At 28.6% G+C, this 25,202-nt stretch overlaps 1 protein-coding gene across 1 annotated transcript in view; it reads right to left on the reverse strand.

Moving 5' to 3' along the window:
• The window catches only part of LOC123296183, a 111,478-nt gene that overhangs the window by 11,969 nt on the left and 74,307 nt on the right, over positions 1–25,202 (reverse strand). The window contains exon 4 of the mRNA XM_044877679.1: positions 2,407–2,541. Coding sequence (XP_044733614.1) covers positions 2,407–2,541 — 135 coding nt within the window. The remainder of the gene's footprint in view (positions 1–2,406; positions 2,542–25,202) is intronic.

Consider the following 25,202-nt stretch of genomic DNA (forward strand, 5'->3'; position numbering starts at 1 on the left):
GATCCGAAAGTAATTTTATAAAATTCGATCAAGTCGTTTCGAGTCGAGTGAGTTTTTTTTTCCCGATCGATATCGCGCGAACAAAAAATATCGATTTCTTTGAGATGTCGAACGAAGCGTATTAACGGCAATATGACCCGAAAAGAATTTCATAATTTCGATTCGGTAACTATTTATTATGTAGGGAAGTTATTTGTGTGGACCTCTAGGATCGCACCAGACCCACGGTTTGTTTTTATTAAAAATTGAATCAGACTACTTCGTCCCCAGTGGACGTAACAACTTCCAAAATATGTATTTTACAATTAGAAAAACTGTTTTGAATAAAACTAATAGAAAATTAAAAAGATCCCTACCAATTTTTCTTATTATTCTGGCAATTTCCGAGATATTAAATAAAAATACATTTTTCAAAATGTTGATTGAAGCAATGATATAGATACTTCTTTTTCAAGGATTCTAGATAAATTCATTATGGGAATCAATAGTCTTTGAAATTCGTTGTGTGACAGTGAGTCACCGTGTCTTGTCAGCTCAAAATGAACCGAGTTTTTGTTACTAAGAAATCACCTTCTTTTTGGAGTGCTATTAACTGTTTTGACAAGTATTCATTGTAAGTGTAAGTTAAAACATGTAGGCTAAGATCTTATAAAGGTCATTTATAAAATAAATTGAACCATGAATTTGGAAAAAAAAATAAATGATACATTTAAAAAAAGGCATTGTGTTAGTAATGGACAACCATTTGTATTAGTTAAAGTCGTTTTTTTATCTAATTCGAAATTAACAAAGTCGCTAACTTCGAATTCTCTTCAAGTTGCCAAATTTTTGTTTGTGTTAAATATTTTTGTTATTTTTTCATCGTAATTGAAATTCTGAAATGGACATTTATGGTCTAAAGCATTTTAGATTTTCGTAATTCTAAAAACGGCGACCATATTGATTTTAAAATCCAATTTAATGCTGAATTTTGATAAAACTTTACAGCGGTCATCAGACCGTCAGTCAGTCGTGCATTTTACATTTTGAGATACACGAGCGTATAAAAAGAAGCCGAATTCAACAAACATTGAATGTATAACGCAAACTTTCTTTCTTAACGTCTGTAATTTTCAACAATTGGTGAGTTTTCAGCTATTATTAATAACAAAAAGGGTAAATTGGCCTTATTTGAAACGGTGCTGATTAGATAAGATAGTCAACTTTTGAATAGTTAATATTTGAAACAATATTTATATTTATAATATATTTAAAACGCAAGATAGAAACAAAGCGTTTTAAATAAACATTTAAATGTCACATTGACAGCCTGTTTCGGGTAAAACTCGTTCGTACTCAAGGTAGTTATTATTGATAGTTGACAAAATTGATAATTTTAATTCCGTAAATCGTAATTTAAATTTGAAAAAAAAATTGAGGCTTTAAAAGTAAAGCATCGTGCTATACAAATAGGTAAAATTTAGAATTACTAAAACAATTATTGTGTCAATTTTTTAGTAGATAATTATCGTATATACAACTGGAAACTCCTAATTATGTCTTAGATAAGGAAATAAAGCATTAAAAACGGGCCAACTGTCGATTTTTTCAGCACTAATGATGTACGAGCGCCAGTGCAATTTTGGATAAAAGCCTTGGTTTTTTTGTTTATGAAGTTGGACTAAATAGAAATCAATTTTGAAAAAGACTCCGCAATATTAGAGAGGGAAATGGCTTTCTGTGAAACTTTTTTTAGCTCACACTAAAATTTTAATTGGATCATTCTGGTCAAAAGCTCTCACGGCCGCAAAAATTTTTAACGAGTAGTTTTCGAGCTACGAGCGATCAAAGCTACTCATATTTTTTACTCATAGTACCCATATGATTAGGAAAATGGCTTTCTGTGAAACTCTTTCAAACCGCCCCCAAAATGTTATCCCTGTGGTCCCTCGAGGACCCAGGGAATAGCAAAATTAGAATCATTTCCTTCGATATTTAGCTTTACTTTTCTTCACAAAGTTTGTAGACGCCCATGAATCAAATGCAAAAAACCGCATCCTTCCTGTCTTACTACTAAAAAAATCAGTTCATTCCCTTATTTCTCGACTATTTGTCAGATTATATTAAACGACGATAAACATTTGATAAATTTTGAATTAAACAGAGAATCTGAATTTAATCTTAAAAATTTGTTAAATTTATTTTTTTGCAAAATTGGTGGTTCAAATTAAAAGATTTTATATTTTATTAAAACTACTTATTCATAAAAATTCATAACACAGTTTATTGAACACCCTGTATAAAAAAAAAAAAAAAAATATATATATATATATATATATATATATATAATATTTTTTGAATATGGGAGAGAAAGAAATATTATATAGAAAGAAGCATTATTATATAAAATAAGGGTAGGGGTCTTACCGTCACTTGGTCGAGGTGGGCGAGGACCCTCCAGCTTGGATCGATTTCTGCGACGTTCAACAACACTCCGTGTTGTGTTCTCGCCAGTTGAGCTACTACCACCCTCCAAACGTACCCGCAACTTCCTCTTCAATTCTGTAAAGCATAATATACCATATACAGTTAAAGTATAATATTCTATGTGTATATACCACACGTTATAACAACGAAATGACATACATTTATATTTTATATATGTGTGTGGTGGGTACTGTACTGCTTTGATACCCTTAGTATACTGTATACTCATTCGATGTGTTTTATAGCTAGCAAGTAGTACGTTATTTCTCTTTTAACTTACACACAAAACTCATGTTCTTGATGCCTAATAACAAACTTTGTGAGATGTGAGAGTTTTCAAGAAATCAGTTCAGTAGAACCTATCAAAGTTGAAATTCTTAAAGAAAATACTAATAAAATAAAAAAGATTAGTCAAACACATAAGATTCACTGATAATAAAAGATAATAAATAATATGGTATTTAGGAGGACGTAAGATAAGGGTAATTTTTGGAAAATTGGAAAAGGGAAATCGAAATTAAGCTGCGTTAGCTAAGCGAATTCATAGAAAAGGTGCCTAGAGAAAAAATCACAAGAGTACTTTTTTGCTTAAGGTAGTACTATCGGGAATAGACTTTGCATTCAGAATTTAATGAAACTTGACATAGTTGTTCATTATTATATCATAATTAACCAATTAAATTTTAACGATGGCCATTTTTAGATACGGCTCAAATACGTTAATTTTTACGATAAGTACTTTTTTTCATAAAGCGCAAAATCCTAAATTTTAACAGTTTCTCGCAAATAACTCGAAAATCGTACATTCAATTGAGAAAATTTATTATGATATCAATATAAAGGTTTATTATATAACAAAAGATTCTCTTGTTTTTCGTTATTGTAAATATAATACTTTGCGAGCTGTGGTTTATTGAATGTAACATTTCGTCTTCCTAAAAGTTAGAAAGCAATTATATTCTCGTAATAATTCTGTGAATTGTCTTACTACTGACATCTAATATAGTTCATTTTGAACTTTAAAATACGTCCTGTAAATTTATACCGAATTATATTCCATTTTTCCACTATTAAACTTTGAATAATTCGACTTCAGTTGTCGGTGAAAACTGTTATTTTTACAGAAATGAAAAGCAATAGAATCGGGTTCATATTACAGAAAAATTATTTTTTCAATTTTTTTTTTTTAGATTTCCTAGCTTTAAAATTGACCAAGATATGCCAATTTTAAAATAAAATTTTTTTGCTCATTCAATCAAATGAAAAATAATCCATCTTGTAAACCGTTAGAGATAAAATAAAAATTTAAATGTAAAAGTTAATCCTTATAAAAAAAAAATTAACAACTTTTGTTTGAATCATTCTTTCGTAAGCGTCACTGTTTACCCGTAACCTAGGAAAAAAACTTTGGTGTCCATTTTCTCCAAAATTATAAAATTTTCAGGTAACTTCAACTAGTGATCTTGTAAAACGAAAAAAAATCTGATAAATATTTTCGAAAAATATTTTTACCCTCACCATTTGATTAAACGAGCAAAAATTTAGAAAATACTTCGAAATTTCAAAATTTTATTTACTTATAATTTCTTTTTGTTCTTCTAGAATGTTTTATAAGATCGCTAGTTGAAAGTACCTGAGAATTTTCAAGATCAAAATTTTTATAGTTTTGGAGAAAATTGACACCAAAGTTTTTTCCTTAATTGCGCCCTCACGGGTAAACAGTGAAGTTAACTGAAATAACTTTTACATTTAAACTTTTGTTCTATCTCTAACAGTTTACAAGATGGATCATTTTCCATCACTTATATTTATTTGATGCACAGTTTTTTATAATTTGTAAAAAAACTAATTAAAACCCTCAACTACTCGCCCCTGAGAGATCGAATTTTCGGTACGAAGTTATTACAACCTAATAAACAACTGTGGAAAATTTCAATGATGCATGACTTTTTTCTTTATTACCATGATTTTTTATTTAATTTTGTTGTGCTAGTATGCAATCAGTTTAAATAATAGCACGAAAGAAAGTACTTATCGTAAAAAGTAGCATATATCTTATCTTTCCAACTTTAATGGAAGAAAGTGGATTAAAAATTGAAAATGTGCAGAATTATGTCGAGGACAACTTTTACATTTGAGGTATCTATATTGTATTAGAACTAAATTTGATCCTCACATTTTTAAGAATGTGAAAATTATAGTTGTGCCCTTGCATCAAATGTAAATGCATCAAAAATAAGGTATTTTTGTTTTTTTTAATATGTTGTTTATAAAAGCAAAGTTAAATACTAGTTTTCGAACTCAACAGACGACCGGATCATTCTAAATTAAAAATTTTGAGCTTATTCCAGTTTTTGTTGATTTCTAGAAAGTCATTTTTTATCAAAGTTTGCTGATTAATTTTTAAAGTATGTTAAGTTTGTAAAAATTTGAAGCCTACGAGAGAAAGGGTTTCCAAGGAAATACTAAATTTTCATAAACTTGAATGGTATCGAAAATGATGAATTTTGTTAAATTGCTAAACTATTAAAAATTCCCAAAGCGAATCTGCGTTAGCTAAGCGAATTCCCTCAGAGATTGAAAAAATTTTTCTTTTTTGTTTAAAACTTATCAAAAAATACAAAAATATTTTTTATTTTGAAAAAATTCAAAATTTTGTACTTTGTGCATTATAAATGAAATTATCAGCGGAAAGGTGGTAAAACGCATAATGGTATCACAATGGAACCTATGGCCTAAGTGTGTCTTTCGCGGACAGCTAATATAATCTAACCTTACGTCAATGGCTTAGCTTCAATTTTATGGGTTTCTATAAAAAAAAAGTTTAGCTAAATAGTCATTTTTTAAAACTGTATCATTAGTCGGATAAAGGAATACATAAAATAGCCATTCTTAGGGAATCCCCAATAACAGCTTCGATTTTGATGATTTTATTTTAGACAAATATATCGAATCGAATTTTTCGAAATTTATCCCCTAAGAGGCATTCTATAGATGAAAGAGTTATTAATATCGGTTACGTAGTGAACTCAAAAATGTCAGTTACACTATTTAATAGATTTTTACCTTTGGGCGCGGAACCTTAATTTTTTTGAAAATAGTGTATAGCCCATTTTACTTGCTGATAATGTAGCATTCTATAGGTGAAAGAAATCGGTTAAGTAGTGAACTCAAAAATGACGATTTGTATATATTTCCATACAAACTTTCATCCCCTATTTCACCCCTTTAGGGGATGAATTTCGAAAGATTCTTTCTTATGTGACATTTACTGTATAAAATCAATATCTTCTCGAAATTTCAAACTCTTTCTCCCATCTGAAATTTTTCTGCTTTTAAATAATATACAAAAAGAATCATTTAAAAAAAAAAAAAAAACAACAACAAAAAACATCAAAATTGGAGCTTTTATTGAGGACTCCCGAGTAAAAACATTCATTGATGCGACTATATGTCTGGTAGAGCGTTGTATAACCCTTTTATAGATACCCCGTGTAATGTCTTTATGTTTAAACTCGGTCAATTTAATGCAAATTTACTACAAATAACGTATTATTCTATCTCATGAACATGAATAGACAGATTTTATGAAAAATTTTTTAACATGAAAGTTTTTCAAGTACCTGCGCATATCTTTTTTCCAGAAATATATTTTCGTTGTTCAAAATTTTATTAAAAAAATGTTTTTTTGATCTCTATATTATCGATACCACAATTTAAAAAAATAAATAAAAATTCAATAAATCGTGATCATGAGAGGTCATGAAATAAATAGATTTACATACACCTATCCTTTTCTGTTGACCTACAATACAGTACATAAGTGTATATTTTCTGGAAAAATATATAGATATTTTGTAAACGTATTTGAAGTTTATTGAAAAATACGGAGAAACACAGAAGTGTACTAACGCAAAGGCTAATTGGGCTGTAGTTCAGGGAGGCAAAAATTTTTTTTGTTCTATAACATTGAGCAGTTAATTTTGAGAGACTAGATTCATTAGTTTTGCTGTGGAAAGAAAGTAAGCTAAGGAATGATATGGATTATTCGATTTAATCGATTAATTCGCTTAACATCAGTTCCAAAAGTATTTTAAATTTAAATTAAGTATATTTATAATAGTTGAATAAATCTACCGAATTTTGATAAAGAATTCGATAAATTTTTGCAAATGACTAGTTGTTTTTAAATAGGGTTATTTTGTTGTAAAAAATACAGAAAATGTGTTTTTCGTTTGGACGATCCGCGCAAGCTTCTGCACGCGTTTTATCTAAACATTGTTTGCTTTGGTAACGTCTTCTTGAATATCTCTGCTTCTATTGAGACGAGTAAAAAAAAAGAATTGTTTATTAAGAATTTCTGCATTGACATTGTCTGCTGAACATAGTAAAATAACCTTAAAATCTCAAGAAACCGCTGTAACCTCATATTTTCAACTTTCTCTGATAACTTTTCTCTAATAACTCTGAAAATGAAGGAATTAAGTTGAAATTCTGAAAAAACATATACTTTGTAAATTTTATCCAAGACATTTCCTCCATTTTGTGAAAATCGAATTTTTCTGTGAGGCAAAACATCGTGTGAAATCAATTTTTGGGTTCAAAAACTAAGAAAATATGAAGGACTAGCTTTATACCCGCCCGCTTCACTGGACTTAAAAGCAAAAACCACCGCTTTATAGCCTCCAGTTTTCAATTTTTTAAATTGTAAAATAGTCATAGTTCACTGAGTATTTCAGAAACGTGGCCATGAATTGCGACATTTACTCCTTTAAATTTTTACATAAATCTTTAATTTATTGTTCAAAATGATGATCATTCTGCTCCATCTGTGATCATCATTTTGAACCACAAATTAAAGATTTCTGTAAAAATGTAAAATAGTAAATGTTAGATTAAATTTAATTTAATTTTTTTTTAAATATATATCTTTAAAATTTATAGCTCATGTGTTATGGCATCATAACGTGCGACTGCCATGGAAACTATTTATCAAAAGATGTTTTGCAAGAAAAAAAGACATCAGGACGAAGGCCTATTGCGATAACTAAGGCCAATAGGCGGCCAATTTAAAAAGCCCAGAATGGAATATATGGAATATTACATTTTATACTTGGAAATAGTAATATACCTACTATCTATCTACATAAATTGTTGTTGTATATAAAATGTGTTTAGTATGTTTGTGACGAATACTTCACAGCACTCTTGAGTATCATAATAATTTTAATGCGAGTTTTCAGCTGAAAAAATGACAGTAATGATTCTATTCAGCAGCATCAATCAATGTTCTTCAGAATATTTCATAGAATTTTAAAAAAAAAAACGAAGATAATAAATAGTTCAAGTAATGTGCATTCTGTACATGGGGTGTAAAACAGATACATGTACGTATGGAAATATGTAGTTTAAACAGTATTTTAAGTTTTTAAAGATCGATCGTTTACGAACGAATTTACGAACTTGACCTCACTTTTATGTCCTAAGCACGCTATAAAAATTTCAGCTTGATATCTCTTTTCGTTTTTTGAGTAATCGTGATGACAGAGGGACAGACAGACGACAGACAAACAGACACACAGCCGGAAATGGACTAATTAGGTGTTTTTATGAACACCTATACCAAAATTTTATTCATAGTATCAATATTTTAAGCCTTACAAACTTGGGACTAAACTTAATATACCTTTATTTTCATATACATGGTATAATAATGCTAATATAGCTCAAATGTTTCTTTGTATTGACTTGCATAAATTAAAAAAATTATCTAAAATCCTACCCGTCATGTTTCAAACATCAGTTTCTAGCCGTGTCCGTGCATCAAATTTTAGTATCTGAGGCCGTAAATTTCGATAAACACTAAATTAATAAATATTGTAAATGATTAATTAGAATCAGGAACTTGGCAAAAAATAATGCGAATGTTAAGTTGTCAAATGTTACGACGTTTCCGTTATATTTCATAACTTCATCAGGTAAACTACATAAAGAAAACAAAATGTTATTGACACTAAATTAATAACTTTTAAAAGTTAATAAGACTAATAAACATAAAATAATTCATCTATTATCAACATTTAATTTGAATTCTAATAACATTCACCGTACTTGCTCAAACAGTCGAATTACTTTAATCTAAAAATTTAATATCGTTTCATTCATGTTTACTTCGAAATATAACGATTATAAGCGCCATTTATTTATATCAATAATTAACTTACAATACTTGATAAATCTCTTATCTTATTACTTAACTTAAATTTAAAACCGTTATGAAAAAGAATCGAAACCTTGATATACATAAATTTTTAGTTGATAGTCTGTCTCACTCTAGAAATGCTAAAATATATAAAAACCATTCTGACGCCATTTACCAGTTATGCATCATTATCATTATCAAAACAAAGCAACCTTAAATCGGTATTTTTCGAAGTGAACGTGTTTGAGAATTGTTGGGCTAGGTTAGAGATGTTTTATTTTGAGTGATTCTAACATTTGATGCGGGTAGCGTCCAGATTAGAGTTCTGATTCATTTTTCGAAGTAATACCATTCAAATTAGCTCTTCTTAAAAATTATGTTAGTGTTAAACCATGGTGCCCCCCATCAAAGTCTGCAACTTTTGTTTAAGTTAATTTTTAATTGGTTAACTACAAAACGAGATATTTAGGTGTGTAGATTGAAATGGCATACCCTTTATATAGTTTTTTTTTCTTTTTTTTAAATTTTGGTATTTAGGGACTAGAAGACGATATTACTAATCCCATTTTAGAGCAATCACCGCCAACGTGTTTTACCATGTGTTTTTAGTCGAAAAAAAATCATATTTGTTATACTCTTTCTTTAATACTTGCATATTAGATAAAATTTTTTTTTGCCATAAATACTAGTTTTTTCAAAAATAACAATCCAAAAAACGTCAATTTGTTTTTTGTCTAAAAAACTGAAAAGAAAGCTTAAATCAATTTATAAGTTTAGGAATACTGAATTGTAGCTAAGGAATAATAGGAATATTCATGAAATGTATGTGAACTTTATACATTTGAACTACGTAGTATAACGCGTTGGTGGAGAAGTAAATATATAAACAACCAAAAATCGATAACTTACTATGTTGTTATGATGTAAGGACTAGAAGCAATATGCCCTTGTGTATATTTGGGTTGGATTATGTGAATATAAAAAATAATTTTGTGAAATATAATGCTATTTATAAATATGTTTGAATCCTGAAAATTAGTTATTTATTTGATCAAAAGACCCTATCCACAGCCTATTTAAAACAAGCCGTAGAGAATATGGCTTTTGGAAACCAGACCAATAAATATTGGATTCGTTACATTGTGGTATTCATTGATAAATTATAGGGCTCATGCAAGAAACTTATAGAGATAGAACTGTTGATAAAAACCTCTAGGGCTTATGCATGTTTAAAAATAAAAATAAAATTTTTATTTTTTCATCAACTATAGTGTTTAATAGATTTCATTTCAGATGAAGAATTCTCACTTCACGAATAGAAAAGTGAATTTGGGTTTTTAAAAATCTTTTCTACTATGCAAAATATGAACGTTTAAAATTTCTTATTAAACAAAGAGAAAGATAACCACTAGTGACGACATACCCCACAAATGGCGTGGATATCGCTATAGAGATTACATATAAAACTATGTTTTGCTAAAAGGAGATGGAAACCTTTGAATGCAATCTGTGCTTGCTTATAACTTTTTTATGATATCAAATTTTGTCATCGTATCAAGTCTAGTTTTACATTTTTATGGGTAACTCTAAAATAATATGTTAATATTATTTTATTACCAAATATTTAAAAGAACAAAATTTTACCTTTTCAAACAGATGTATTTCTGCGAAAAATCATCAACTTTGAAACATCAATAGCTCATTTAAAAAATTGTACTTTTTAATTTTGAATTTCGTTGCTTAAAAATTTTGATTACTCCTTGCTGCTTTGCAACGAGGGTTGAAAGGGTGAGAAATGTTACCCTAAACTTTATATGAAGTTTAGAAGCGTACCAAAATTTTAATAATTATTTTACAACTTTGTGAAAACCACTTAAAAGTTTGTTTATTTTATTAACCATTTATTAACCAAGAAATTTCAAATTTTACTTTAGCACTCGAGGAATTATTATGGCGAAAAAAATAAATCTTTTGCCAGGTAGCAATTTTTAACACTTTTGTCACACCATTTACAAAAGAACAACTACTTGAAATTAAAATAAATAAATATTAAGGTCTAGATGAGGTAACTGTAACTCACGGTAAACTCACGTGTTAGTTTTTATTAAATATCTACCAAAAGTTTAGTCAACAAATTGCAAATGGTGAAAAATAGAGATACTGCTCTTAAAAATATGTGCGATAGCTCGTTGCATTCGATATGATGTCTAGAAAAATGTACCGAAAGCGTTTTTAGCACATACAACACTGCAAAAGTGTTGTATGTAACACTGCAACAATTAAAATGAAAAAAAAAGGGTATATAGTTCTTTGCCAATCCCTATATATTATAAATGTGAAAGTAAGGATGTTTGTTTGTTTGTTACGTTTTCACGCAAAAACAAACACTAATATTGAACATTGCTCAGTATTTCAATAATTAAGCCAGTCAATTGTTACTTTTTTTGCTTAATTAAAAAAAACGATTTAATAAATTACACATATACATTTAGCGTAGCGGCTTTAATAAAATTCAATTTGACAAAAAGTTTTCTAAAATTATAATTATAGTTACAGGTAATATAGAAACTCATTACTCTTGTCCATAATGCATTAAATTACAGGAGTTATTTTATTATTTAAATAGGTTCAGTATCACGTACTGAAAGTAAATGCACAAAATCCTTTTAAAAATAGGCGGGGGAAGTGCCTCCATTTTAAGTAAAAACGTTTTAGGCAATATCTCCATAACCGCGAACTTTAGACCAAAAATGGTAATAACCTTTATTGTAAATAATTAAATTACCTACCTTTTTTGTAAAATAATTTTTTTTTTTTTGTATCAAATAGTCAAAAAGTAAACTGTCATAGTCGTATAAGTCATAAACGGTTAGTGATAAAAAACAAATTATTGTACAAAAAAGGTAGGTAATTTAATTAGTTATCTACAATAAAGGTTATTAACATTTTTGGTTTAAAGTGCGCGGTTATGGAGATATATCCTAAAACGGTTTTCCTTAAAATAGAGGCATGTAAGGATTTTGTGTATTTAATTTCAATACATGATACTAAACCTATTTAAATAAAAAAACAACTCCTACAATTTAATGCAGAAATAAAATTATCTGTAGTCTGAGGTATATAGTTGAGACTAGAAAATTTAGAAACTTTTCAGGTCTGCATTCAAACATGAACTGAATCGCGAAAATTATTAGCCTTTACAAATTTTTATTTCTTGAATTATAATTCCTTACTTCATTAGCTAACTTTTTTTTTGGTTATGACTATTTCCCCAATTTTAACTCCCTGTTACTCAAGAAGTATTCGACCAAATAACAAATATTTATAATTGTGGCAAACTTTGATCATTTAAAAAGTTTCCTTTACTTTACTTTACACCTCAGTAAACAAATAATTTTTTATTTTAATATATACAGAGTACTAAAATGATTAAGTATGTTTTTGTATTTTATTTATGACATCAATTAACAAAAGAATAAGTGAAAATAATAAGGGTAGAAGAAATGAGGTAAATATTTTATTTTGAGATAGATTGGAGAAAAAAGGATATACTTACATGTATAAAAATAAAACCGTATCATATACTAAAAGGTGAGTACGATATAATATTTATTTTATTTCGACTCAGATATTCATTAAATATATATCTCATTAAAATTGTTGGTGTTCATAAAGTATTCTAAGAATTTTCACCCAGAAAAAAAATATACGTAGAAATATTTCTCATTTTTTATTAAATCAGTGTATGTAAAGGAAATAAGTTTGAAATTATCTTAATTTTTCTACTTATTTTCAGTATTGCATTTTCAATCTTAGTGGAGAGCCGTAAGCGACTGCATTGTTTAAAGCTTACTTACTTAAAAAACTTAAAAACAAAAATTTGTGCGATCTTGTCCAGGGGGTGGGAGACACACCTTCTTATGCTAAAAATGGCAACGGGAATCGATATAGGAATGAATTCTAAACAAAAAGTGTCATTGAAAAATAATTCGAAAAGTCAATACTTTCCGAGTTATTGGCGATTAAAATTCGGAGTATTTTACCTCAATTAATAGAAAAATTTGACGTTTCTCGAAAAAAGTACATCGTACACTTTTTAAGGTACTATAAAAAATTTTGAAAATGAAAACAATCATTTGCACAAAAATTGGCGAATGTTTGCTGCTTTCCAATTAAGTTTATTTAGGTACTGGCAACAGGCTCAAGAAGTTCTAGCAGTTTCGGGTAAATGTTTTTTGAAATATTGCAATTTAAATGCAAACAATTTTTTCGAAAAATACAAAAAAAAAAATCATTTTAAATAACTTGAAAAATAATAAAGTTACAGAAGTTTCGGGGGAAGAAATATACCTTGTTTCAGCAAAATATTTTACCTTTTAAACTTTTTTTTTGTAACTTATCTGACGTTAAATACTCCGAATTTCAATCGCTAATAACTCGAAAAGTATTGACATTTCGAAATAGGTTTCAATGACACTTTTTGCTTAGAATTCATTTTCAGCACAAATTTTTCCACCCCCCAGATGGGGTGTCTACCACCCTTTTGGCAAGATCGCACAAATTTTTGTTTTAAACTCCTTAAAGTAAACTTTTAACAATGCAGTCGTACAGTTTTTATAAAAATTCATTGACTTTCCCTGGATTCCGAAATTTTAAGATATTTATACCTTACGGCTCTCTGTTATCTTTAGATTTTTTGTTTTAAGATCTTATAACAAGCATTTTTTAAAAGCTACGGATACCGCTCACTCCTTAGAAAAAGCTCGAGTAAAAAACTTCTAAAAATTTTTTGAGATATCGAAAACTTTTTTACGAATTTATTTTCAGTTAAACCAAAACATGGATCCTCGAAAAACTCAAGCTAAATAAGCAGCTGATCCGACATATGTATCGTTATTTGAAAATTAATTCCTGAAAAATTTTAGAATTGCAGCTCAAGAATTTTTATTCTAAGATCTAAAATGGTTTAAAAAGTCGTTGAAAAAATTTACTAAAAATTTTTCTTTTTTTGTTCCTTTAATATTGTCCAGCAGTTAACACAGAAAGTTTGTGTCATTTATGTATTAATATTGCCTACATTTAAAAAAAATATAGTACATTCCATGTTAAATCGACCAGTGATTGGAATCGACCCCATTTGATTTGGATGAATGAATTTGGAAAAAATTTAAAAAAATTTATATGCAGAGTTATCAAAATTCGAAATTTTACAATTTCTCCCTCGCCGAGGGAATCATCAATTTTCACAACATCATAAGCAAACCTACTAAAAATCAGAACTACCGGATTTGACGTTAGCTCTGATGTTTAAAGTTACGTCTCATGTTGTAACAAAAGTCTACTTTAAAAATGTTCTGAAAAGGCTTCATCAGAAATCTAGTCTTTTAGAGTTATAATCGCCAAAATCCAAAATTTTCACGGATTTTTCGATTTTTAACAAAGTTGCATTCTGCGCTCGTGGTCACAAACTCTATGACGGATTTGATGCAGACTGTGATGTATAAAGTTACTGTAATTTGTACTATTCTTTCTTCATTTTCGAGGTTGAAAAATTACAAATGTAACAGAAATTAATAATATTTAAGGAAGTTCCCTCACCAGTAATAGAAAAAAATAAATTAGTAGAAAATGATCCAAATTTTTAGTATGTTGCAGTTAACGATACATATTATTAAATCAAAAAAAAAATTGGGTATCTTATCGATCAATTAAGAGAGTAATTAATTAATTAAAAATACACTAAATAACATAGCATGATATGAGGATGGTATGTTATTTAGTGTATTTTTAATTAATAAAAACTCTCTTAATTGATCGATAAGATACCCAAATTTTTTTTTGATTTAATAATATGTATCGTTAACTACAACATACTAAAAATTCGGATCCTTATCTACTAATTTATTTTTTTCTATTACTGGCGAGGGAACATCCTTAAAAGGATAGCGTAAAATAATATATAAAACATCCATAGGCACTAGACAGCATGCTTAAAACTCTGTTTTTGCATGACAAATCAAAACTAAAGTTAGTAAAACTACACTATATTATACAAAATATATAAATTTATTAGTTTACGATTTATACCCATGAAAATAGAAATGCTTATTCATATAGTTGAAATAGTTTATAGGGTCTTTCCCCCTTGTTCATTTTAAAATAAATGAAGAGTTTATCGTATGGTATCGTTCGAGTTCGTTTAATGTTTTATGTTATCCCCATAACGACTAATACCAAACCAACTATCTAATTCTATAGTTACTAACTAAAAAGTAAAAACATACGAAAACGAATATTATCGTATTTTAAATTATTATTCAACACACGATTTTATTGAAAGTAAATCAATTCAATTTTCATGTAATTTTTTATTGTTTTCAGAAAGAAATCATTAGTTTTGTTTTAATGTTCTCATAACACTCAGCTGTCCCAGAAGGAGGGTCTTTTTTTATCCAAAATTGTGTGTAATTGTATGTAGGGTGCAAGTTATTCAGCTTAATATTTTAATGCTAACAGTTTTGAATATTAAGTACTTTGGGTATTTCTCGATGAATATTCGTATACAATTATATTAAAACCCAGTAACAAACAATCATCACTGAAAAAAATTCTAAAATTTTCTCAATCAAAAACTTTTTTTAGTTTTTGTCTTCTAAATGTTGAATTTTTAATAAATAACAGTTTTACAAATTACAATACCCTATATTTTGATATTAGAGACTTAATTAAACCTCTAAATTCTTTTCATAGCACCAATTTCGATGAAAATTTGGAATTAATCTTTGTTCACCCTCTGGATCAAAAATTATATGGTGCTTAGGGATGCTTTTTCCCAACGGAAAACCAACTCTTTTAGTGGGTGGAAAAATTTATGTTAAAAATGGCACCGGTAAAGATAAAGCGATGAAATCTAAGCAAAGAGTTTAATTATTTCGAAAAGTCAATAACTTCCGATTGAAATTCGGAGTATTTAACGTTAAATAACTGAAAAATTAGACGTTTTTTGAAAAAAGCACTATAAATAACCTTGAAAATGAAAAAAGTTTCAAGTCGTTTTTACTAGAAATTAACGGAGAATGAAAAGAAAATTTCTCGTACATTTTTTTTTGTTTTATTCAGCACAAGAAGTGATGGATTTACCACAATAACTAAAATTAATGCTTGCCGCTTTCCAATTTACTTTATTTAGATACTGAGAATATGCTCAAAAAGTTCTAACAGTTTCTGATGTATATAGTTTTCGAAAGATTGGAATTTAAATGTTACAAAAAATTATTGAAAAGAAAAAAATTATCTTTATCGTTAAATAACTCGAGAAATAATAAAGTTACAAAAAAAAGTTTAGAGGGAAAAAATCTAGATTGGATTTTACAATCCAAACTATTAACATTATTATTTTTCGAGCTATTTAAGAATAAAGATTTTATTTGTTTTTTGAACATTTTTTTGCCTTTAAATTGTACAAAAATATAAATCGGAAACGCCTAGAAATTTTTGAGCATATTGTCAGTATCTAAATAAAGTAAAGTGCAAAGTGTCAAGCATTAATTTTATTTCCCGTGGTAATTTCATCAGTTTTTGTACTGAATGAAACAAAAAAAAAGGTAAGAGAAATTTTCTTTTTATTATCACTCCATTAATTTTCGTGCAAATCACATTTTCAAGATTTTTATAGTACCTACTTTAAAAAGTGTACGAGATATCCTTTTCAAAAAACGTCCAATTTCAAAAGTATTGACTTGTCAAAATATATTTAAATAACAATTTTTACTTGGAATTCACCACTATATCGTTCTTCTTTGTCATTTTCATTTCCACCCTCTGGGCAAAAGTACCACTCGGCATTATATAACTTTTGATTTAGAAGGTGGACAAAGGTAAATAAGAAATTTTCATCAAAATCGGTGCTATAGGTCAAAGTTTAGAGATTTCGTTTTTTTTCTTCTCGTATACTGGAATATTTCTCATTTTTCAAACGATATAATAAATTTATTTTATAGAAAAAAACGATTTCTTAATAGGAAATATTGATCATGTCTAAAACTAATGAATATTAGTTTTCCAAATTAATCTTAACATATATAATAAAGCATTCCTTTAAAGCACTCCAATGTATAATCTATATGTTAAAAACGAAAACTTTAACAGCTCAAATCTATAAATTTAGCACCTTAAGGAATATTTAAAAATTTACGAGCTTACAAAGGATATTAACGATAGTGTATATACAAGATTTAAAGATGATCCTTTCCTAAGAAAATAAGATTTTGTGAAAACGTCCTTAAAGGATCAATAAAGAGATACTGTACTAATATTAAATATCAAACAACTATATATAACGAAAATTATAAGTTATTACTTATCCAAACTATAAAAAAGAAAAATAGGACGTTTAAATTTGAATTCGAGTAGGTTAAGTTAGGTTAGAGTGGCTGTCCTGGGGTGGGGCACATTTAGACCATAGAGTCCATAGTGATACCGAAAAAGGGTTGGCCCATCCCCGGCTACTACTCCATGAACCATTTGGAGCTGTTTAAAAACAGCAGGAGAGCTTTGACGTCGGCGGACTCCAGGTCGGAGAGGTCGTCAAAGAGAGGCTGGCTCAAGTAAGTCCATCTCTTCATGACAATAGCTGGGCAGTGACAGAGAAGATGAGACATCGTCTCCTCCTCCTCACCACTGGGACAGCTCCCGCAGTAGTCGTGATATACTGCCAGGCCCAGGCGTTTAGCACGCCTGCCGCCCAACCAGTGTCCTGTAATAGCTTTAACTTTGCGAACAGAGGCCCTTGGAAGTGATATAAGATCTTCGGGAAAGGCTGCGATTGTACTCAGACCATATCTGTCTTGTAGTACCACAAGTACATTCCTCCTTCCATCTAAGATTGGCCCTTTTTAAAATATCCTCTTTGAGGAGCAACTTGCAGTTCGCAAATGGAACTCCCGGATATTTATTGATGCTTGAGTCTGGCAGCATTGTGCCATTTCTGGCAAGCTCGCCGGGTTCGCAATTTCCCGGTCGATAATTTTAAAGAGATTAAATTAAAAATTTTATACATATAAAATTTGTTACTGAGATATTTGGTTCCAAATTCTCTGTACAAATAAGATTTTTCTAAGAAACATGAACCAAAACATCTTTTGGAATCCTTTGCAGAGAAACAACAGATCTTATCGAATCGTTTGGAGGTTTTTTATTGTAACTCCTAAAATGCTAATAATACTAAACAATTTGCAAAGAAATGAGTCGTTTGTTGCCAAAGTGGTCTAACCTAAAAATAAAAAATAAAGGAGTTTTTACTTTCATTACATTCCTTTGAGAATAATCTAAAAGTCTGACCTCATTCCACAAGAATGTAGTTGTAATGAAAGAAAAGTAGCTTTGGCATGTATAACTTGTAATGTATTTTGAAACTTTTAATCGCTTACATTTCAACACAGTATGTGTTGGATAGGCCACTTTGGCAATAAACGACTCAAAAATAATATAATAACTATATAAATAGATCTAACAGTATTCAAACGACTACTTCATCAGACTCTACACAAATTGTAAATGCTATAAATAGTCCGGGCAAATCAGTTTCACAGCGATCAGTTGCAGGTTTTTAATTTTTAAAAAGGATTTTCGGAACGCATTCTACTACAATAGACCTTTTTCATGAAAAACAGAAATGCTTTTTGATTATTTTTTATGAAAATATAGGTCGAGTAGAGCCTGTCAAACTTTAAATGACGTCAAACCAACCTTCGTGTATCATCGTGTGTTTCCAGATCGTTTTCGCCTATTTGAATTTAAATGATTTTCATTGTCTGTTTTCTCGGTCATATGGCTTCAAAAAAATCGGGGAAAAAAATTAGCCCATTTATCAAGACATTTACTTTACAAAATTGTGAAAAAGGTCTGCCTGGGAAAAATTCTCAAGAAGGCCTATAAATGTGGTTGTTTACTGCAATGTAAATACACTGAAGAAGTGAGATAGTCTTATGACTTTGTGTGTAAGAGTGACTTTCTTTTTTTATTTACATGACATAAAAAAATTAACGATTTCGTATCAACAATGTCTATGCATGGTATTTCAACAATTAACTCAGTCCATTGTTTGTTTTCACTTGTTGTATTTGAAATTTTAGCAAAAAATAAATAAAAATTGTAAAAAATCAGGGAAATATATAATATACTGTGTGAGAGCGAATATTTATATTTTACAATGTGTATAAGATACGATTATATGCCTGCTTGTAGTATTGTTCAGCTACTGTTCACAAGCATGCAGGAGGACATATAAAAATGTATTTTTCTTATACACATTGCTTAATGTATTTGTACTCTCTCTCACACTCATTGATGTCCTTGGGGAAATGATTTAAAAAACACACACTATAAAATTAATTTATAAAACTAATTTAATCAGTCTAAAATGTAAAAAAAAAAAACATCACAATGATAAGAAAATAATGTAAGATATAAAGAAATGTATGGGTCAAGTGTAAAATTTATAAAGTTGAATCATTAAACAAAAATAAAATTCACCCTTAAAGAATATCATTATTTCTTAAATAAAAGATCATTTTGTCCTGATATAAAAACTATACACCTGTTACGTAATATCTATTAAATATTAAATAACTTTTAGGGTTCCGTAAAATTACAAAAGAAATTTTTTTTTTATGAAATGAAGGTATCTGCTTTTTTTTTTTAATTAATCTATGTAGTCTGACAAGCAAACATAAAAAATATTATAAAAGCAAGGTACTCTTCTTATACATGTTTAAAATAGTTTTAAGGTCTTTGTTCCTGGATAATAAATACTATAAAAAAATTAAACCTGTGAAACCTGAACGAAATCGACAATTTTTTGTAATTTTTCGTGTCATTAATGGACCACCATAGATTAAAAAATATGGTATGAACGCAACATAATTCATGTTCAAGGTACTTTTTTAACTTGACAAATATGTGGAAATCGAAAAATAAATTTAATCGAGAAAATGCATGAAACGAAACATGTTACGTTTAAAATTCTAATTTGATATAAGATTTAAGGTTTAATTAAAAATGCACTCCGATGCATAATTTAAGACATTAAATTAAAAATAAGTACCTACACTTTATAAAATGGCTAGTTTTTTTTTGTGTGAAAATTTTTTTGGAAACCGAATAGTTTGGGCAGAAATTTAATGCAAAAATCGACTTTTTGTGTGTTTTTCAATTAATTTTTAAAAAAATTAAAAAACTATTACTAACACAAAAATGTTCTTAAAAAAACCAAATAACTTTTATTTGAAATTTTTTTCGAAAATCGCCTAGATTTCGGAGAAAACATGATTTTTGGGTAAAACTATGCAGATAGTTTTGTATCTCCTACCAGTAATGACCCAGAGAACATAGGTTTTCATTGAATCTTTAAGCTTGGGTCAAATCTAACGTCTGTGTAAAATGTTCTTCGATGAACCAAAATTTTGTTATTTGAGCATTTTTCGAGTTTCGAGTAGGTATATGCCAACTTAACCGTGTATTTTTTTTGCGTAACAGGAGGGGGTTCGTGAACTTTAGCCGTTAACTTGGAAAACACGTTTTATAAAATTTCTCGTGAACGCATTGGATGAAAAAAAAAGTAGGCATCATTTTCGTAGATAAAACCGTTTTCCAAGATGTAGCATGAAGCTCCCCTCCTCCGTATCAACTACTTGGATTTACATTCGGGGGATTCCTTTGAACATATTCCAACAAGAAATTCTCTATAGAAAATTTTATAATGAACCTATTTTTTTTTTGCTATGGCTACTGACTGAAATTTTATAGCAGATTCATGTTCTTTGGTAAAAAATTTAAACTTTTTTTTCGTTTTTTATACCATGTATATGAAATATACCAAGGTATACTAAGTTTAGCCCCAAGTTTGTAACGATTAAAAATATTGATACTATGAACAAAATTTTGGTATAGGTGTTCATAAAACCACCTAATTAGTTTCATTTTATTAGTCTGTCTGTTCGTCTGTCATCACGATTACTCAAAAACGAAAAGAGATATCAAGCTGAAATTTTATAGCTTGCTTAGGACGTAAAAAGTGAGGTTAAGTTCGTAAATGAGCAACATTGGTCAATTAGGTCTTGGATTCGTAGCACCCATCTTGGAAACCGTTAGAGATAGAACAAAAGTATAAATATAAAAAATGTTCCTTATAAAAAAATAAACAATTTTTGTTTGAAACATTTTTTCGTTAACATCACTGTTTATCCGTGAGAGCGCAAATTATGCGCAAAATGTATAGTACGTATTATATGGAAATATCAGTTCTATATGTGTGACATGTATGTATGTGTAATGTGACAGAGTAATCAACACTGTTTATACATGGTATTCAACAATTAACTCAGTCGAGCGTTTGTTTTCACTTGTTTCTTTTACATTTATCTAAAATACACAAAGATAATACGTAAAGTTTTGAAAAAAACATAATTAGAAAAATTTAAGGAGGATCCCTCACCAGTAATAGAAAAAAATAAATTAGTAGAAAATGATCCAAATTTTTAGTATGTTGTAGTTAACGATACATATTATTAAATTAAAAAAAAATTTGGGTACCTTATCGATCAATTAAGAGAGTAATTAATTAATTAAAAATATGTACACTAAATAACATAGCATGATATGAGGATGATTGTTATTTAGTGTATTTTTAATTAATTAATTACTCTCTTAATTGATCGATAAGATACCCAAATTTTTTTTTTAAATAATATGTATCGTTAACTACAACATACTAAAAATTTGGATCATTTTCTACTAATTTATTTTTTTCTGTTACTGGTGAAGGATCCTCCTTAAACAAATTAAATTATTTTTTATCATAGCAAGTTTTTTACGTATGTTTTAGCAATACAATATGTTAATCAGAGCTCTCCTTACAGACGTTATTATCAACGCACGTAAGAGATGTAAACATCACTATTTAATTCTAACAAACGTGCGTTTATATGAACGAACGTTAAAATCGATGCCCGTGTGACCAGCCTAAATGTGCAAATATTACATATAATTTTACTATAGGAAATAAAGATGAGTAATGATAGATAAATAAATAATACCGATCAACAAAATAATGTGTTTAATAGTTTTCTATTGTTATATATATATTTTTTTAATTGATAAAAAAAATATTTTTCTAAACTATCAAATATCAATAATATTTAATTTTTATTATCAACTATTGGTTTTTTAATTAATAATAATGTGATTTAAATAAACAGATAATAATAATACAGTAGACATACATATTTTAAATTTAAATATAATATTAATAAAATAATTTGATTAAATAATTATACCGGTTTTTATTTATTTTTTTACACTCAATTAATACCACAAATTAATTATTCATAAAAAATAATAATAGGTATTCAATTTATTTTTATTTCAATGAGTAAGTACCTACTTTCTCAAATTATAAAAATGTGATGATATTATATTTTAAATAGACGAGCAGCCAAGTGAAAAATTTTTGTTGCCAATTAAATCAGGTATAATTCTTTCGGCATTAGTAAAATATTTGATAGGTGTGGACTAATAATGGAACATTTTAAAATCCCGAGTCTATTTTTCGTGATTAACCAACATGATAGGTTTTAAATAAGAAGTAAATCATGGAATGGATAAAGGATTAAGGAAGATATATCGTATGGGTAGGAAAAACAGGCTAGCGAAATAATATATAAGACTAGCTGTGAACTACCCGCTTTGCTGGGCAACATTCCCACTTTCACCCCTCCCCCCATATTCCATATCCTTTTCTAGGTTACTATCTATCACCTAACTAAATTTCATCAAAATCCGTTCAGCCGTTTAGGCATGATAGAGCAAAACTCCCAGCAAAAGCCATAAAAAAAATCACTAACTCAATTCAGTTTTCTGCCTACTTCCTACCCCCTAAGTACGATGACGTGATCATTTTGATCTTATATCCGTTTTTAGGTAACCATCTATTACCTTACTAAATTTCATCAAAATCTGTTCAGCCGTTTAGACGTGAAAGAGCAAAAGTCCCAACAAAAACGACTAAAAATCACTAACTCAATTTAGTTATCTGCCTACTGCCCACCCCCTAAGAACGATGGCGTGATTATTTATAGCCTATGACCATTTCTAGGTTATCATCTATCACCATACCAAAAATCCGTTCAGCCGTTTAGGCGTGAAAGAGTAACAGACAGACAGACAGACAGAGTTACTTTCGCATTTATAATATTAGTATGGATAATATTTCCGGAAGTGAACAAAAAAAGATTTTGTAATTTGACAGTCTGGAAATTGAGAACGCTCGAGTGTGGACAAAATGATATTTGTATTTGTTATTCAGATTTTTTTCTTATTTGATTAACAAAAAAAAAAAAAAAAACGGATATTCATTAATTTTAAGCTCACTAAAGCAAATTATCGTAGAGGTTAAGCAAAGCAAAGGAGCATAAAAATAAGTATATTTAATTTATCAATCCATCTGGTGATTCTGGTGGTTGATGAACACTCATTAGCCAAGAATGGAAAATTTAGTGTAAATTTTCTAGTTTAATAAAATTTTCAAGCGTAAAAAATTGTTAAAATTAAGATAGTTTTAATATACAGGATGGTCCAAGTTGTAACAGTAGGACTTCAGCAAATGGTAGATAACGTTCAAATAATGATAATTTCTCAACACACTTAAAGCCGTGAAAGTCTTCTTTACTCGATACAGACAAGATTTTGAAATATTGGAAAAAAAATACATTTTAGGGAGTATTACCAAATGGATGCTTAGAAAAATTGAAATTTTGGCAAACAATATGAGCTGATTCATGATTAAAAGCTAACTGTGATTAACTACGTACAACAGCGAAGCGTACAAATCTCTTACGCCTTCGACTTTATTGAAAATGAAATAATAACAGTATTGTATTTGCAGTGAAGTCAGTATCGTAAGAGATTTATTCATAAATGTGTTATGAAACACCCATATCCTTACGGGTAGTTTTCGTAATTTACGATCACAGCTTTAAAGCAAGAAAAATGCTTAGTTCGTAGAAGTTAATATTTTAAGAGAAACAATTTTTCATTTGATTGAATTAGCAAAAAAATTTCATTTTAAAATTGGCATATCTCAATCAATTTTGAAGCTAGAAACTCGAAAAAAAAAACAAAAATGTGCACAATTAAATCATTTGAACTTTTCTTTTTATTTGAGGCATAGCTTTTTGTAATTTGTAAAAAGCTGATAAAGTAAACAACTTGGTGGAAAATTTCAAAGATACATGAATTTTTTCTTTATTACCATGATTTAATTTTGTTGTGCTAATAGAAAATTTAAAAATCAACAATAAGGTATATTAACATTTTTGGCCTAAAGTGCACGATTACGGAGATATTGGTGAAAAGGTTTTTCTCAATATGATGGCACTTCCACTTTCCAAATTTGTAAGGATTTTATGCATTTACATTCAGTACGTGATACTGAACTTATTTTAATTAAATATAGCTTCTCCTGTAATTTAATGCAAAAAAAAAAAATTCTCTATAGTCTGTATCTCTATATATTATAAATGTGAAAGTAAGGGTGTTTGTTTGTTTGTTTGTTTGTTACGCTTTCACTCAAAAACTAGCTAGTGGATCTGAATAGCACTGTACAATATAGCTCAAACATCAGAATAATACATAGGCTATAATTTATAAAGATAAATTTAAAAATTTGAATTCCGGTGACATTTCACTACGCCATCTATAAGCATCATTTTGAACCATTAATTAAATATTTCTATTGATAACTGACCTGAAGGCGTGGCTTAAAAAAATGGCTACGTATTATGTGCAAGCAAGCATTTGACAGTTTGTTTACATTTATTTTTTAATTAATCTAAATGAAATTTTGAATTAATTCCGATCAAATTCAGGTCAGAAAAATTTTAGAAAAGCTGAGAAAATTATTGCAGCTAGTTTTTATTTATATAATGTGGTAAAAATAATGAAAATAGTGATGTTGGGAGTTTCTCAGCACTGTATTTGCAAAGTGTTAATTTAGAAGATCGACCACATGGAATAAATGGATCAGTGACAAAAAATGGAATAACTTACCAGTTATGTTCATGAAAAGCGGGTTTAGGTGAAAAATGCAAGCATGTCGCGTTTTTGAGCTATTTTTTCGAAGCTTATTACTTTACCGAATCTTATTACCTTTTTTTTGTCATAATATATTAAAAAATGATTTTTTTTTAGAATAGCCACGTTTTTTTCTTGTACTGCCTTGAAAAGTTCCAAGATGGTGAAAATATTAAAAAAAAAAAAAATTAATACTATGAACAAGTGCAATTAGGAATGGCTGTGATAACAATAAAAAGAACAACATTTATGATATATTCGTCCTTTAAAAAGCAAGTTGTATTATATGTTGATTTGATAATGTATTTTTGTTGATTTGATAATGTATTTGGAAAAAATAATACAAGAAAGGCAATTATTCTATTTATTCCTGCACATTAAAACTAGTTTGATATTAAGCCACCAG

This window comes from Chrysoperla carnea, chromosome 1 (assembly GCF_905475395.1).
Source record: "Chrysoperla carnea chromosome 1, inChrCarn1.1, whole genome shotgun sequence".
NCBI lineage: Eukaryota > Metazoa > Arthropoda > Insecta > Neuroptera > Chrysopidae > Chrysoperla > Chrysoperla carnea.